This window comes from Heptranchias perlo, chromosome 5, assembly GCF_035084215.1.
Source record: "Heptranchias perlo isolate sHepPer1 chromosome 5, sHepPer1.hap1, whole genome shotgun sequence".
Lineage (NCBI taxonomy): Eukaryota > Metazoa > Chordata > Chondrichthyes > Hexanchiformes > Hexanchidae > Heptranchias > Heptranchias perlo.
In genome coordinates this window covers 37,044,124-37,059,016 of record NC_090329.1, presented here as the reverse complement: position 1 = coordinate 37,059,016, position 14,893 = coordinate 37,044,124, and the positions used below count along the sequence as shown (strand labels likewise).

The 14,893-nt window shown below is 37.5% G+C and overlaps 1 protein-coding gene across 1 annotated transcript in view; it reads right to left on the bottom strand.

Moving 5' to 3' along the window:
* Window positions 1–2,714: 2,714 nt before the first annotated feature.
* mboat2b (membrane bound O-acyltransferase domain containing 2b) overlaps window positions 2,715–14,893 on the bottom strand; it is a 116,429-nt gene continuing 104,250 nt past the window's right edge. Inside the window, exons 11-13 of the mRNA XM_067984234.1 lie at window positions 14,626–14,758; window positions 13,480–13,631; window positions 2,715–9,430 (exon numbers count right to left, since the gene is read on the bottom strand). Of these exons, the coding sequence (XP_067840335.1) occupies window positions 9,244–9,430; window positions 13,480–13,631; window positions 14,626–14,758 (472 nt within the window). The 3' untranslated portion in view covers window positions 2,715–9,243. The remainder of the gene's footprint in view (window positions 9,431–13,479; window positions 13,632–14,625; window positions 14,759–14,893) is intronic.

Below are 14,893 nucleotides of genomic sequence, written 5' to 3'. Positions count from 1 at the left end.
TTTATGTCCTCCTCACTCTCCACTTTCCCTCCCATCTTTGTATCATCTGCAAACTTTGATATGTTACACTCGGTCCCCTCCTCCAAATAGTTAATATAGATTGTAGAGTTGGGGACCCAGCACAGACCCCTGCGGAACACCACTGGCTACTGGTTGCCAGTCCGAGAATGAACCATTTATCCCAACTCTCTGCTTCCTGTTAGATAACCAGTCCTCCACCTATGCCAGAATATGACCCCCAATCCAGTGATTCTTTATCTTGAGCAATAATCTTTTATGTGGCACCTTGTTGAATGCCTTCTGGAAGTCTAAATACACTACCTCCACTGGTTCCCCTTTATCCACCCTGTACGTTATGTCCTCAAAGAACTCAAGCTAATTTGTCAGATATGACTTCCCCTTCGTGAAGCTATGCTGCCTTTGTCCTATTAAATTATGTTTATCCAAATGTTCTGCCACTGTCTCCTTAATAATAAACTCCAAAATTTTACCCACCACAGATGTTAGGCTAACTGGTCTATAATTTCCAGCCTTCTGCCTACTACCCTTTTTAAATAAGGGTGTTACATTAGCAGTTTTCCAATCTTCCGGGACCTTTGCCAAGTCCAGAGAATTTTGGAAAATTACCAAAGCATCCACAATCCCTACTGCCACTTCCCTCAAGACCCTCGGATGTAAGCCATCAGATCCAGGGGATTTATCCGCCTTGAGTCCCATTATTTTACTGAGTACCAATTCCTTAGTGATTTTAATCGTATTTAGCTCCCCCCCCTCCCACCCCAGAGCCCCCTGTTTGTCCAGTGTTGGGATATTCTTAGTGTCCTCTACCATAAAGACTGAAAAAAAATTTGTTCAGCATTTTTGTCATTTCCATGTTTCCCACCATTCATTTCTAGGTGGAGATGACTAGTACTGCACACAAATTAATTATCACTTCAAGACTTCCACTATCTCTCTGACTAAACACCATAGGATGCTTTCTTTACTGCTATTGCACACTGGTTTCAGTGACCTATCCAACAACAACTTGCATTTATACAGCACCTTTAACATCGTAAAACATCCCAAGGCATTTCACAGGAGCATAATCAAAGACCAACCGAGTCAAAAGAGCTATTAGGACAGGTGACCAAAGGTTTGGTCAAGAGGGTCGGTTTCATGGAGCACCTCAAAGAGAGAGCCAGGTAGGCTGTATGCATCCTGCACTAATTCCCACTCGCGCATCACTAGGGGTTTGTTGACCTATTCTCTTCTTTCAATCCCTCACGTCAACCTATCTCTGCAGTCTCCTCCTTCCTCCTCCCCAAAACACTCCACTTATCTGACTCTGGCCTTTTGTGCCTCTCTCCCCACCCTCTGCCTCACAGAGCTCCAGCTATCTAGGTCCAGCCCTCTGCAATATACTCAAGGCTGAGATGATAGATTTTTGGACTCTAGGGGAATCCAGGGATCAGGCAAGAAAGTGGAGTTGAGGTTGAAAATGAGCCATGATCTGATTGAATGGCGAAGCAGGCTTGAGGGGCCGTATGAACTATTCCTGCTCCTATTTATTATTCTTATGTAATTTCTTCTAGACTTCTCTGTTCCTCTGAAACCTTGTCAAAATCCTTCTCTTCTACCAAGCTTTTAGTCACTCCTCCAGATCTCTCCAGTCTAGTTTGTGTCCATTTTCCTCATGCTTATGTGAAGTACCATCTGACATTCTTGTGTTAAAGGTATTACATAGATGCAAGTTGTTGTGTAACGTAAGCTATATGAACACCCAGAATTCGCTCACTCGTTAGGGGAGTGGGGGGGAAACATATGTTCATGAAAGCCTGAAGGGAAATACAAGTTGAAGATAAGATTTATTTTCTAGTCAACAGACATATTTCTCTCCCCCACCCCCCACAAAAAAGTGATTTGACATTTTATTTGCCCAGCTTTTTGGAATCTATAATGAATGCAGCATTGCATTCTTTCATCTCGAAAAGTAAAAGGACATTTGTTCAATTTTGTTGAAAACTACTCTCTATTTACCATTTTTGAGAATGAATCATTTTTCTTGATACTTTAAAGCTCCTATATCCCAGCAGCAACAGATAATGTATTACTGGGAGAAAAGTTTTAATTACTTTTCCTTTTTAAAAATTGTCCAATAGCAAAAAAGGGATTTGAACCCAGTCTGATTGTGACGTTCTTAGTCAGTCAGGGCTGGAGGCAGCAAATTGTACACAATTCTTCCAAATGCTGCACCCTCATCCCTGCCAATCATTACATGAACTGACCAGAATTTGCTGTCTATGCAAGTATAGTTAAACTCTACTTCAGTTTTGTACCAAATGCAGTTATGTATTTAAAAACAAAGTTGTTATTGCTCTTAATTTGGTCCATTCTATGCATTAGTCAATTTCTAATTTTCTACTTCTGTGGCATTAACTCCCACCAATTCACTACATTAAATGACTTTCAATATGAATTCCAAAATTGGATTTTATGTTGCAAGACATTATCCACAGAGCAGCAAGAGCTTATCATACAGCCTATAATTTCATCAATCATAATAGCCACAAGATTCATAAATACATTCCTCTCTTCCCCGCCCCCCCCGCTCCTCAAATTAGTGGCAATGACGTTCATTATAATGGCACTAAGGCACGTCAAAATTCTATCAATTCACATAGCAAGTTACACAACTCTTGACTGCAAGGAAACATTTTTTTTGAAGCAACACAAATTCTTAATTTTTTTAATCAAATTTTGATAATCACAAATGAAACACCACTTTATATGAAGTTACAGTCACTTGAACAGCTGGCATGTATCAAAAAAACATCAAAAATAACTGCCACACTATACAAAGGTGAAAAATCTTTGCAATGACATCAGTGCAGCACTTCACTAAAGTTTTTTTCCCTGTAGATTACAAGGACAAAATATTTTGCACATTTCAATAAACAAATTAAAATTTGTCCAAAAATATTGTACTATAATTTTGCTACAAGAATTAAAAGACAACATTGTGAAAACTGGAAAGGCATATTTTGGTGATCATATTCAGTTTAAGCATGCAATGAAAGATTGTTAAAAGCACACAGCCACTGAACATTTCTTTCAACTGGAACAAGAAACTATGTTTAATATCATATTAATGGAAAAATAAAATTGTTTATAATTTAGCCGCTAAACACATTTTTCAAAAAATCAGTGTTGGAAAAGGGTTCTCCTCCTTGTTGAAATCATTTATGAAACCAGTCCAAATGCATTTATAGTGGTCAAGTCCAAAAACAAATTACGAGATCCAGAGTAGTGTTTTTTTTTAAAGAAATGACTTAATAGGAATCTAATATTTCAACTTATACATTGAAAAAAATTGAACCATTTTTCTGAACTGAATTGCACTAGAATGAATTTTAAATTCAGTTCAACACTTTGTCTGGACAATGCAAAGTTTAAATACAAATATTTAAAACTTGTAAACTTGATACACCAAATATACCATTAATTACAGTGCAATGGTACATATACATGGAATAAAAATCCTACCATTACTCTGCCTTAAATAGTCTTAATATTCATATCACCTAAGCATCTATGGCTGAGCCCAGAATGTTGAAACTTAGGCGAGTTAAAAAGAATGAAACAAGGAACTTAGATTATGCTTAACCTTCTCAAAAAGTGCTTTTGAAACAAGCATTCAATGTACAAAGAATGCACCAGATACATTATAAGTAGTGGTGATAGTGTATGTTACTGTATTTGTCTAGCTTCGTAGAAAAGCATGATTCTCGACTTTTTTGTAATTTGCTGTTACACATTTATGCCTCCTACTTAGAACCAGTCACTTATTATGTTAGACAGCCCCACTGTGGGAAAGCTCAATATAAAGGCGCTCAACAATTTTTTTTTGTTAAGTTTCTTGATTTCTGATATTACTCCCATATTGTTTCAGATAAACTACACCTCAGAATATATCCTTTTGCTAAATGATCCTATTTAGGGCCTGACATTATCTGTTAAAGAAATAGCTACCAAATATTCTGTGCTCAGTAACATTTCACATTGAACTTCCTATACATTACTAATTATCTTAGTGAACTAGCTCAGAGGCAAACTGACAGAAAATATTTTTTCTCACAGCTATGAACCCCACCTTAATTAATGACTACCTGTGGTTGTCGAGAGTATTTTGACGATGTTTGTAAGAGCAGCCTTAATTATTCAGGACATGCATAGTTTCGAGAGCTCACATTTTAACAATGTTAATGCTCATATCAATTTAGAAATGAATTTTCCATTTAGTACTTGCAACAATTTCAAGTACTAAGTTTTCTTGTTGATCCTGTAAAAGTGGAAGTGTTCTGTTATAAAAAAAGCTACAAAGTTGACACCAGAAACTGTTTAAAAATCAGAAAGGATTCAAGAAGAATGTTTATTGCCCATATACTCATATCACTCAATTCTAGATAGGATTCATAACATAGGATATAAATGACCTGCTCTATTTAACAGCAGTTGATCCAAAAACCTAACTACAACTGGTTTGGGGTGACGGGGTGGGGGGGGGCGGGGGGAGGGGGGAGAAAGAGGAAAGAATGGGGAAGTCTATAACATAAACCATCTATTAAAAAAGATTATACAAACTGACTGTGGCATATCCGGTTTGTTGAGAGATTTTATTTTGATAGTGTAACTCCACGATATGTTACAAATAGAATGTAAAGAACATTACCCAAACTAAAGCTAAGGTGACTACATAAAATAAAATCAGAACTCTTGTAATTTTGCTTTACTTTTTTTTAAAAATAGTTTTGACACTTTTTTAAAAAACAATCTCACAATCAGGGCTACTTAAGAAAAAAATTATCCCAAACATTTTAAACCACAATGACTTCACAAATGAAAAAGAAAAACGTATCAAAGGTTTAAAAACTGCACATGCCCAAGCAGTCATGGTTTCCACGTGTGCAGTTGATTTGGAAGTTTTTTTCTCTGCCAACTTAACCAATAGCTGGGCAAACTAAAAAATACAGGTGACTGGTTGAGAAACCACTTTATTTCCTGTACAGAGGAGGATAGGACCCCTCCTGTCACTCAGCCTGGCAACAATCACATTAGCTGTCTGTCCTTGGTGTCCATATCACATCAGTTTACAGTAGCACCATCACTAGAGGCTTTGATGTCCTGAAACCAGCTCTTCAGATGGGTCTCCAAGAAGCCAAAGGCCACATGAACCCATTGCAGATTTGTTACCAGTTTGGAATGTTGCATTAGTGGCAGATCTAATATAAATGGAGTACAGGATAGCGCTTCAACTACTGGTTGCTCAACTAATGACACTGAAGCCATTTTATTACGAGCATGGATTCAGATGTAGGTCCATGACTTGAGAGCTGCATTGTGCATCCACTGTCACAATTTACTATATCACACCATTCAGGGCTCTATTTAGTGTGGATGTGTGCCAGAGGACTGGAGGTTGGCCAATGTAGTACTGATTTAAAAGGAGGCAGAACTAATATGGGTAATTACAGACCAGTTAGCTTAACACCTGTGGTAGGGAAATTTGAATGTCTTTACATCTACATGGAGAAAATAGACCGAAGTAGCCAACACAGATTTCAAAAGGGACTATTGTGCTAGACAAAACTCAAAATTCTGAGGAGGTAACAGACATGGTAGATGCAAGAAATGCAGTGTATATGCACTTTAGGAAAGCCTCTGACAAAGCACCACACATGAGATTACTACAAAAGATTAAGGGGTATTGAGTTAGGGAGAGGATAACAAACTGAATTAAAAATTGGTTGGAAGGGAGAACAGAGGGCAGGAGTTAAGGGAAGTTTTTCAGAGTGTTGGGAAGTGGGTAGTAGTGTCCCTCAAGGATCAGTTCTGGATCTCTTCTGTTCACTGTATATAATCAATGATTTGATTATAGGCCTAGAGGGAGTAATGTCAAAATTTGCAGATCATACCAAAATAGGTGGTATAGTTAATTATTTGAAGACTAAATGAAGCTGCAAAGAGATAGATAAAATGGAGAGGAAAGATGGGTTTAAAAAAATTGTTAGATGAAATTCAATGTCACTAAGTGTGAGGTGATGCATTTTGGTAAACAAATAGCAGTAATTATACTCAATGTAAGTAGGCTCAGTGCTTTGGAAGAGCAGATGGATGTGGATGTACAGGTTCACAGGACATTAAAGGCAGCATCTCAAGCTAATAAGGCTGTAAAAGAAAATGGAATATAAAAGCCAAGAGGTAATGCTGAGCTTATATAAAATCTTAAGACCTCAGTTAGAGTACTGTGTGCAGTATTGGATTCCACAATTGAGGAACGATATTGAAGCTTTAGATATGGTACAATGCCAATTCACTAGGATGCTGCCTGGTATGAAGAAATACAATTAAGATTTGTAAAACTGTTTTTTTTTTGTTGGAACAATGAAGAGTACGGGGCGAAACGATAGAAATGTTTAAAATTAAGAAAGGATGGGGTAGGATAATGAGGCAGACTATTTCCAGTAGTGGAAGAGTCTAGTACAAGAGGCCACAGATACAAGATTAAATGTAAGCGATTTAGAACAGGGGCAGGAGAATCTATAAAGAAGTGCTGAGAGGCTGTGGAATTCACTTCCAGGATTAGTGGTTGAGGCAGAAACTATGTCAACATTCAAGATTAGATTGGATAGGTGGATGAAGGAAAGGATAATGAAGGGATATGGATATAGGGTGGGTAAACGTGAATAGAACTATTTGCTCAGAGTCGACAGACTTGTTGGGCCGAATGGCCTGTTTCTGTGTTGTAACTTCTATGTATTCATGGATCCCTGACAAAACTTTTTTAAAAATTCCCACTCAACACGTCTCCAGTGAGACATGCTTTTTATAAATCTACTATCAAGGACAATATTGGAGAGAGATTATTGCACGTAAGCAAATTCTTCATTTGTGGTGGGGGGAGGCGGGGGTGAAGGGACCTATTCCACAGGTCTTTTGTTTGGAAAACATACATTTAAAAATAGAATGCTCTGTATTGATCGCTACAGATGATCATGAAGAGCAGCAGGTCACATGGACGGAACAATGTGCAGCCAATTGAAAAAAACTGGTCATTAGAGTCAGAACACAAACTACGGGCACTATAGAATAAATCAGATACAGGTGTAAATTTCTGTGACTGCATGATTGGTATTTTTGACCTGTGAAAATCAAACGATAATGCACATGTTAAACAGTGGACAGTACAACAATAATGGCAAATTTTGCAACGTTCAGTTGTGTTTTTTTTAAAAAAACATCAAGAATTTCTTAAATTTAAAAAATAAGCTGGACTTTTACAGATAGTTGTTTAAATACTCATTGGAATTTAGCAGGAGGTTACCCATCTAGATAGTAATTTTACAAAGACAAAAGGCATCACAACATAATTGCAGAGTATTGATATGAATCCACATCAGGTAAAATGAATGACAAGTGACTGTTGCTAACACTGCAAGCAGAGGGACTGGCTTCCCGTAGAAAGAGCAGCTTCCCCAAACACTCCACAAAACAACCTGGGCAATTAACTACAAAAGATTTCACAGTCTTGGAAGTCAAACCCTTCAATTCCTAATTCCTAAGCAAGCGACCTCTAAAATGCCTGATGCAATTTATGGTTTGAATACTAACTGCAGAAAAAAAAAATCCCAACAAGCAAAAAACTAAATCTCAATTAAAATATCATACCCTCCAAGTTTCTATGAATTTAAACTCCAAATATATGCTATCCTGACAATTAAATTTTTGTCAATATCTCTGTACAAATTATCTTGTAATTTTTCTATGTGCCTAACTTAGTGCAGAGTGTACTAGTCTATTGCAAGTTTTTTTCAAAAACTAAATTTCTTTCACTTCTATCTTCCACTCCCCCAAACATACTGCATGGGCTCAAGAGCCAATGCCACTCCTGTAATTACACAGAGCAAATGGAATAGAGTTACCCTGAAGTGGAATCAACATTTTGTTCTCGTTATCTCTCCAATGCAACACAGCTATAGAACTGTGGGACTTCAACCAATGCCATCTGGTCAGGAAAGCTATGCTGTCAACTTTAACCTACTGGATTGCCAATGAACAATATATACCAACTAGTTTATTTACTTGCATCTATTTCAGTGGAAGTAGTCAATGCTGTAAATCACATGATGCCACATCCCTTCAGGTCCTAAACCATTATATGTTCAGCCCACCCAATGAATGAAAAAAAGTTTAAAAAGAGCTGTTTTAAACTTCACTCAATGGATTATATCATAAAACAATTAGCTGGTAGTGAGTAATGAGTAACTCCCTGAAAGAGTCTTGCAGCCTTTGCTCTGGAACCAGCTCAGGCTCAGACTCTGGATTTATACATCTCTATCACTGATACAGTTGTAATGTAAATGTAGTCTTGGATAGCTTAACTCACATATGTTCTTCCAAAGTTCCCAAAAAACTGGATGGGGGAAGAGAGGACATGGATATCTTCATTTAAAAGGGAACTAATTAATCTTACCAAATGTGACTTTTTCCGACATATAGCGCACAAAAAGATCTCTATTTTTGAGTCAGCTGATTCATAAATGAATGCAAGAACAAAACAGGGTCAATCAAGTTAACTCATGAATTTCTAGGTTAAAAAAATGAAGCAAGATGTGTGATCATCTCATTACACTGAAGTCATGTTCATTTTCACAGATCGACTGCAGCTCTTTGGGTTGAGTCATTGTCAGGCAAGACTTTACCTTGAAATAGTGAAAATGGAACAAAGCATCTCATATCTGGGACCACATACCGTTTTGGTTTTGTACAAAAGATTATAGTTTGATTGGTTTTACATGGCCTTCTAAAGCATAATTACATGGCTTATCTAAAAGTGTGGTTATAATAAGCTCTCGAAGGCAACATTTTGATAGAGGGCAAGAAAACTGGTAATCTCCGTACTGAAGTAGTGTGCATAGTAGAGATTATTCCCATACCAACTAACTTTTTGTGGTCTGGGTAGTGCAGCTGTTCACTGGTTACTTTTGTTCTTCCTCCACTTCACTTTTCACTTTTCTGTTAAATATAAATGAGTTTTTGCTTCTGTGTAGCATTTCAAAAAGAATTTATTTGAAGTATTTTGTCACTTCAGAATACTTTGCATAAGTCCAACAGCACAGTACCCTCTTTAATATGCCCTCAGTAGTTAAAGAAGGTATTGAATTTATTTGCAGTCCTAACCTCCCATTCAAATGCACTTGGTGTTCATGATGGTCTTGGTATCTGATTTAAGTTGTTATTCATAGCAGAATAACTGTTCATGGCCAATACATGTTCCACTTCGAGACGTTTTTGCTTTGAGTGATTCTGTTCATTTTCTTTTTGTCTCGGCTTCATTGGCAATACTAATATGACCAACAGGGCAACAATGTGGAGACAATAATACCAAGAGCTAGGAAAGAAAAAGTTAAAGTTAATTAAGTATGGCAAGCAGATGCAAGTACTGAAACTGTGAATTAAACTGATTAAACACTCATTTCTTTCAAAAATATTTCTTTGGTACTAAGAGAGTTACCCATCGAAATGAGAGTTAAACAGTTCATTGCAGGGCAGGGCAAAATAAGTATCCAAATGAGATAATGTAATCTAAAGCATCAAATGCATCTCTTCAAAAACTCATACAATTGAGAATTGGTAGGAACAATGGATTTAAAAAAAATAGATCTTGAAAGGCAAACGTCCAGTCATCCTTACTCTTTGCATAATGGGATACTTCACCCATAAGCTTGGAATATGAACTTATATAGTCAGCAGATGCATTAAATATGTGCACCTGCCTATTGCATTTGGCCTGGGGTATGGAACATAACACCAAGCAATCATGAGATTTTCTTTCCTCCTCTCCTGCACTCTATTTCCATCTGATTTTAACAGGACAGAGGCAATTCAGTGATGTTCCTTAATCACTTAAAATGTACCACCACTGAAACCCTCAAAATGGAATAAGTTTAAAACCTTGTATTACACTGACAAATGATAACTCCAAAGCAGTCAGATTATACTTGAAGAAAGGTGGGAGAAATACTCAATGTGGTTGTCGTCTTCATTTGGTGAATGGAGGGCAACTAACTATAGTGAATAATCTCCCTTTCTTTTAGTTGCTTTACGTACCCCAGGTCCCTACTCAAATTAGCATCTCCAAAAAGTTGGAAGCATCCATCTGTCTTGGGTTACCACCTATGCCTAAAGTGTCTTTTCCAAAGTATGTGGCTTTATTGAATTAATTGGGCAACTGATTTACAATGTCCAAAAGTCAACTTTTGTTTTTAATTACAATGCATTCTGGTGATTAGAGGATCAAATTAAGTAATTCTATCTATTTTCTGTGAAAATCTTAAATGGATTTAAAACTGCTTGTGACTGTGCTGCATTACACATGTTTGCAAGAACTTGCTTTAAACCAGCCTAAATTGAAGCTATTGCTTTCATTAGGTCATCAATGACAGCTATTAGGGTCTCTTCAGTTTTGTATGCAGTCTTCAATTAACCTCACCTATCATTAGTTTGTAACAAACTGAACAAAACCAGGAGACAAAATATTGAAATTTCAAATGTTCTCAGGCCTGTGGGAATTCTTCAATTTTTCTCATTTCAGTTTTCAAAATTTTGTTCTTCCATCTTCACTTCATTATCATTGGCTACATCACAAATGAAAGGAGGAAGCTCCATTTTTTTTTTAAAAAGCCTTCAATTTCTCTTTGGGGTTGGCATTTCTCCTATGTAAGGATGCAGTCTGCTCTAAAAAGTCCATCAAAAGTGGCATTTGTACTTATGGTAGTTAAATCACAGCATATCAACATTTGTAATTATGTAAATGTCACATAGGGTACTATAACTCTCCACAGGAGAGGATCTGTAGTTCAAATAGGTTGACTGAAGCCACTACTCATCAGCTATAAAAAGACAAGTAAATTAAATTCAGCTGCTTTACTCCCTTTATAATATGATGCTAATCGAGTTGACAGACCTGTTGGAGAGGAAAGAGAGAGAAAACTGCTGTAAGAACACTTAGTTTCAAATTCTCTGGCCATCTATTCTCAACCCAGTTGCAAATGAGTAAAGCAGGCTGCAGTGTTAAGACTTCTCTCTCGAGTTGACAGCACTGTCCCAAACTATTATTGTTGTTTTGTCCAAGGTTTCTCAGCTGCTTCCCACAATGCCTGACATGATAGCTGTGTTGATCATCCAGAATCCATATTGCATCTGCTTGGACAGACACAAAGCTGGAGACTTTTGCATGGCTGGTAGATATTTGCAGCTTCTTTGCAAGCATGTGAAGATTGTAGGGCTGGAGGAGGTTACAGAGATAGGGAGGGGTGAGGTCATGGAGGGATTTGAAAACAAGGATGAGAATTTTAAAAAGGCCACTGCTGTCAGCAGACCTTCATTAGAACCAAGGAAAGACAATTCTGGACATTCAGAAAATGCTTTTCAGCAAAGTAATCACATCCAGTTTTATTTGGAGCCTGACTTCCCTGAATCTCATGGGGAAAGCTCCTCTGCATCCCAGAGAAGTTGGAAAATCGACATCCCCAGCCAGTAGTATTTCCTGGTACCCTCAGCTCTCAGGCCAGAGTGAAGACACACTCCGTCCCCTGCTATTTCCTATGAAGCTGCTCCAGGACGAACTATTTCAGTTGAGTCGATCAGTTTATTTTATAAAATGGAGTAGTTTGAACAAAAAGGAGTCCTGGACTTTCCTTCCCCTTTAACTAAATCGATCCACATAACCGTGTTCAAGCACTTGACGCTCAAATTAATCTTTCTGAAATGAAGAACTGGCTTTATATTGAACAAACCCATAGAATCAAGGTAAACATCTTTGGCAGTAACAGAATACTTACACATTTTGTATAAGCACATTAGAAAGCTTGTTTAGTCTCATGTACTGAACCCTCAACTAGCTCATGTTCAAATGTCTCAATGTTTACATGCTAAGTTGTTTGCTTTTGAAGTGAAGTGGCTTGCTATTTAAGCAGATACCACAGGCACTGAGTCAGCATTCATAAGAGGTACATCACAGGAGGGGAGGCGGCCATTCGGCCCATCGTGCCTGTGCTGGCTCTTCGAAAGAGCTATCCAATTAGTCCCATTCCTCTGCTCTTTCCCCATAGCCCTGTAAATTATTTCTCTTCAAGTATTTATTTAATTCCCTTTTGAAAGTTATTACTGAATCTGCTTCCACCACCCTTTCAGGCAATGCATTCCAGATCATTACAACTCGCTGCGTAAAAAAAAATGTTGCCTCATGTCGTCTCTGGCTTTTTTCCTGATCACCTTAAATCTGTGTCCTCTGGTTACCAACCCATCTGTCACTGGAAACAGTTTCTCCTTATTTACTCTATCAAAACCGCTCATGCTTATGAACACTTATATCAAATCTCCTCTTAACCTTCTCTGCTCTGAGAACAACCCCATCTTCTCCAGTCTCTCCACATAACTAAAGTCCGTCGTCCCTGGTACCATTCTAATAAATCTCTTCTGCAGTGAGATGACTTGTGATATTAATTTAGGAAGGAATCTTAGTACACCAAACTGCTCTTTTTCAAAGTAGTGCCTTAGGATGTCCACATGCAACACCTAGCAGGTATTACTGTATAATTGTGTCTCATCTTAAGTCAAGTCAAAGCAGCACCAAGTGCTGCACTGGACATCAGCCTGGATGAGGAGTTCAAAACCATTACTTTCTCCCAGGAAGTAAATGCACTACAAACTAAGCCAAGCTGACACAGTACACAGCACTTGCTACTCATTCAACTACAGGGCATGCCATCATAACATTTATTTTGTATAAGCACATTAGAAAGCTTGTTTAGTCTCATGTACTGAACCCTCAACTAGCAGAAACATATGGATATGGTTGAAAAAAATGCACAATTCCTAGAGGTATTTTGCTCATATAAGAACTAATATTGCAGAGTGGATGGCAATACATCTTCCATAGGCATATATATGCAAGCAGATTTTAATTTCCATGTTCTTTTACATAGAATCATACAGCACAGAAGGAGGCCATCGTGCCTGTGCTGGCTCTTTGAAACAGCAATCCAATTAGTCCCACTTCCCTGCTCTCCCCCTTTGGCCCTGCAAATACTTACTTTTCAAATATAGATCCAATTCCCCTTTGAAAGTTACTGTTTAATCTGCTTCCACCACCTTTTCAGACAGTACATTCCAGATCATACCAACTCACCGCAAAGAAGAATTTCTCATCTCCCATCCTGGTTCTTTCGCCAATTATCTTAAACCTGCATCTTCAGGTTACTGACCCTTCTGCCAGTAGAAACAGTTTCTCCCCATCTACTCTAACAAAACCCCCAATTTTGAACACCTCTATTAAATCTTCCTTAACCTTCTCTGCTCTAAGAAGAACATTTTATATCCCAATAAAAACTTAGAGCTACTACAGCCTTGTTTATGTAACAGACTTTCTCAACTTACCTGTAAAATTTTAGAGATGGTTCCACTGACAGCAAAACAAATGGCACAACTGTGTAGCTTATTGCTATCATTGTTGCAATCCAGGTCATGACATCATAAAATAATTTGACAGCTGGTGACTTGATGAAGTAGAATCGGAAGTTGTTTCTAATCTAGAAAAACAGGATAGTTGAGTAGAAACTTCAAGTTACAGTCTTAGTAGTAGAGGTAATGCTGAGGATCTGTTACTCACTGTGGGAAGTGGCGATCACACGGAGCACATCCCAGGAAACCAATAGGCATGTATCTCCTGATTTCTTATCCATTCACTGTAATGGACAGAAAGAGACGGGCTGTGCTCTCGCAGTGCCATTCCACCTGGGAGCGCAGAATTGAATCCATAATATTGTTATCCCTTAAGCAAACAATGTGTGCTTACTCAGAGAAGCACAAATTGTGTCTTTGCTTTAGAGCAGCCACCGCCAATTCTCACAAATGCCTTCGAAAGTCTTAAATAGCAGCACAAGGCAAAATTCAACACTCAAACATGTTTTGGAATATCAAAATAATTCCAACACTCAATTAAAACACAAATATTTCTAAATGCTCTCAGCTTTTTCTATTTGGACATTTATGGTCCATTCATCTGAGCTTGATAGAATTACAAAAAAAAATTGCTTTTTAAAAAAGTTATTTTGCGACAGTTGATAGACCAGGTATATAAAAAACATAAAATGTATGAAAATCTCATGTACCATTTTTTTTTCTTATCTACAGACTACAGGAAGATTTTCACAGACATGAGTCACAGCTGGCCAGGGCTTGAAGCAAAATAAAAATGGAACGTCTAGCCATCTAAGTCACAAAAACAAATTCTGCCAATTCTTAAATCATTTGTGAGTCAATCAATTGTGAATGATATAAATCAAAGCAATTAAATTAATCTGGCAACAGACCAACAAATGCAATTTTTCAAACAAAATAATGGAATATAATTGTAGACTTTCAAGCCTCCATTTTTACAAGAAAAACAATTTTCCACTGAAATAGTTTAGCCCCTTGAAATAAGTTTTCTTGGATGCAAAAGCAAAATATTTAAAAGACTATCTGACACACTGTAGGTACAAAGGTTGCATGAAAAACATGAGTAAATATGAAGTTACTTACTGCACGTGCTGCTATTGTCATTGGTATTCCTGTAAAAAATGTCATGTAATAGCCTGGATACACTCCATGCCACATTGCAGAGAGCACGAAAGTTGCTATTGTTGGATGGTAAAGACAGCGCTCATAGCAAACTCTGAAACAAAAAAGGGGGTTTAATAACTCAGTGCAGGTAATGAATTAATGTAAACTAATTAACTTGAGGAATTTCTAGTCGACCAACTACTTTATTACAAGATTTAAATGGCAAAGTTCTTGAGAGAAAGCAAGT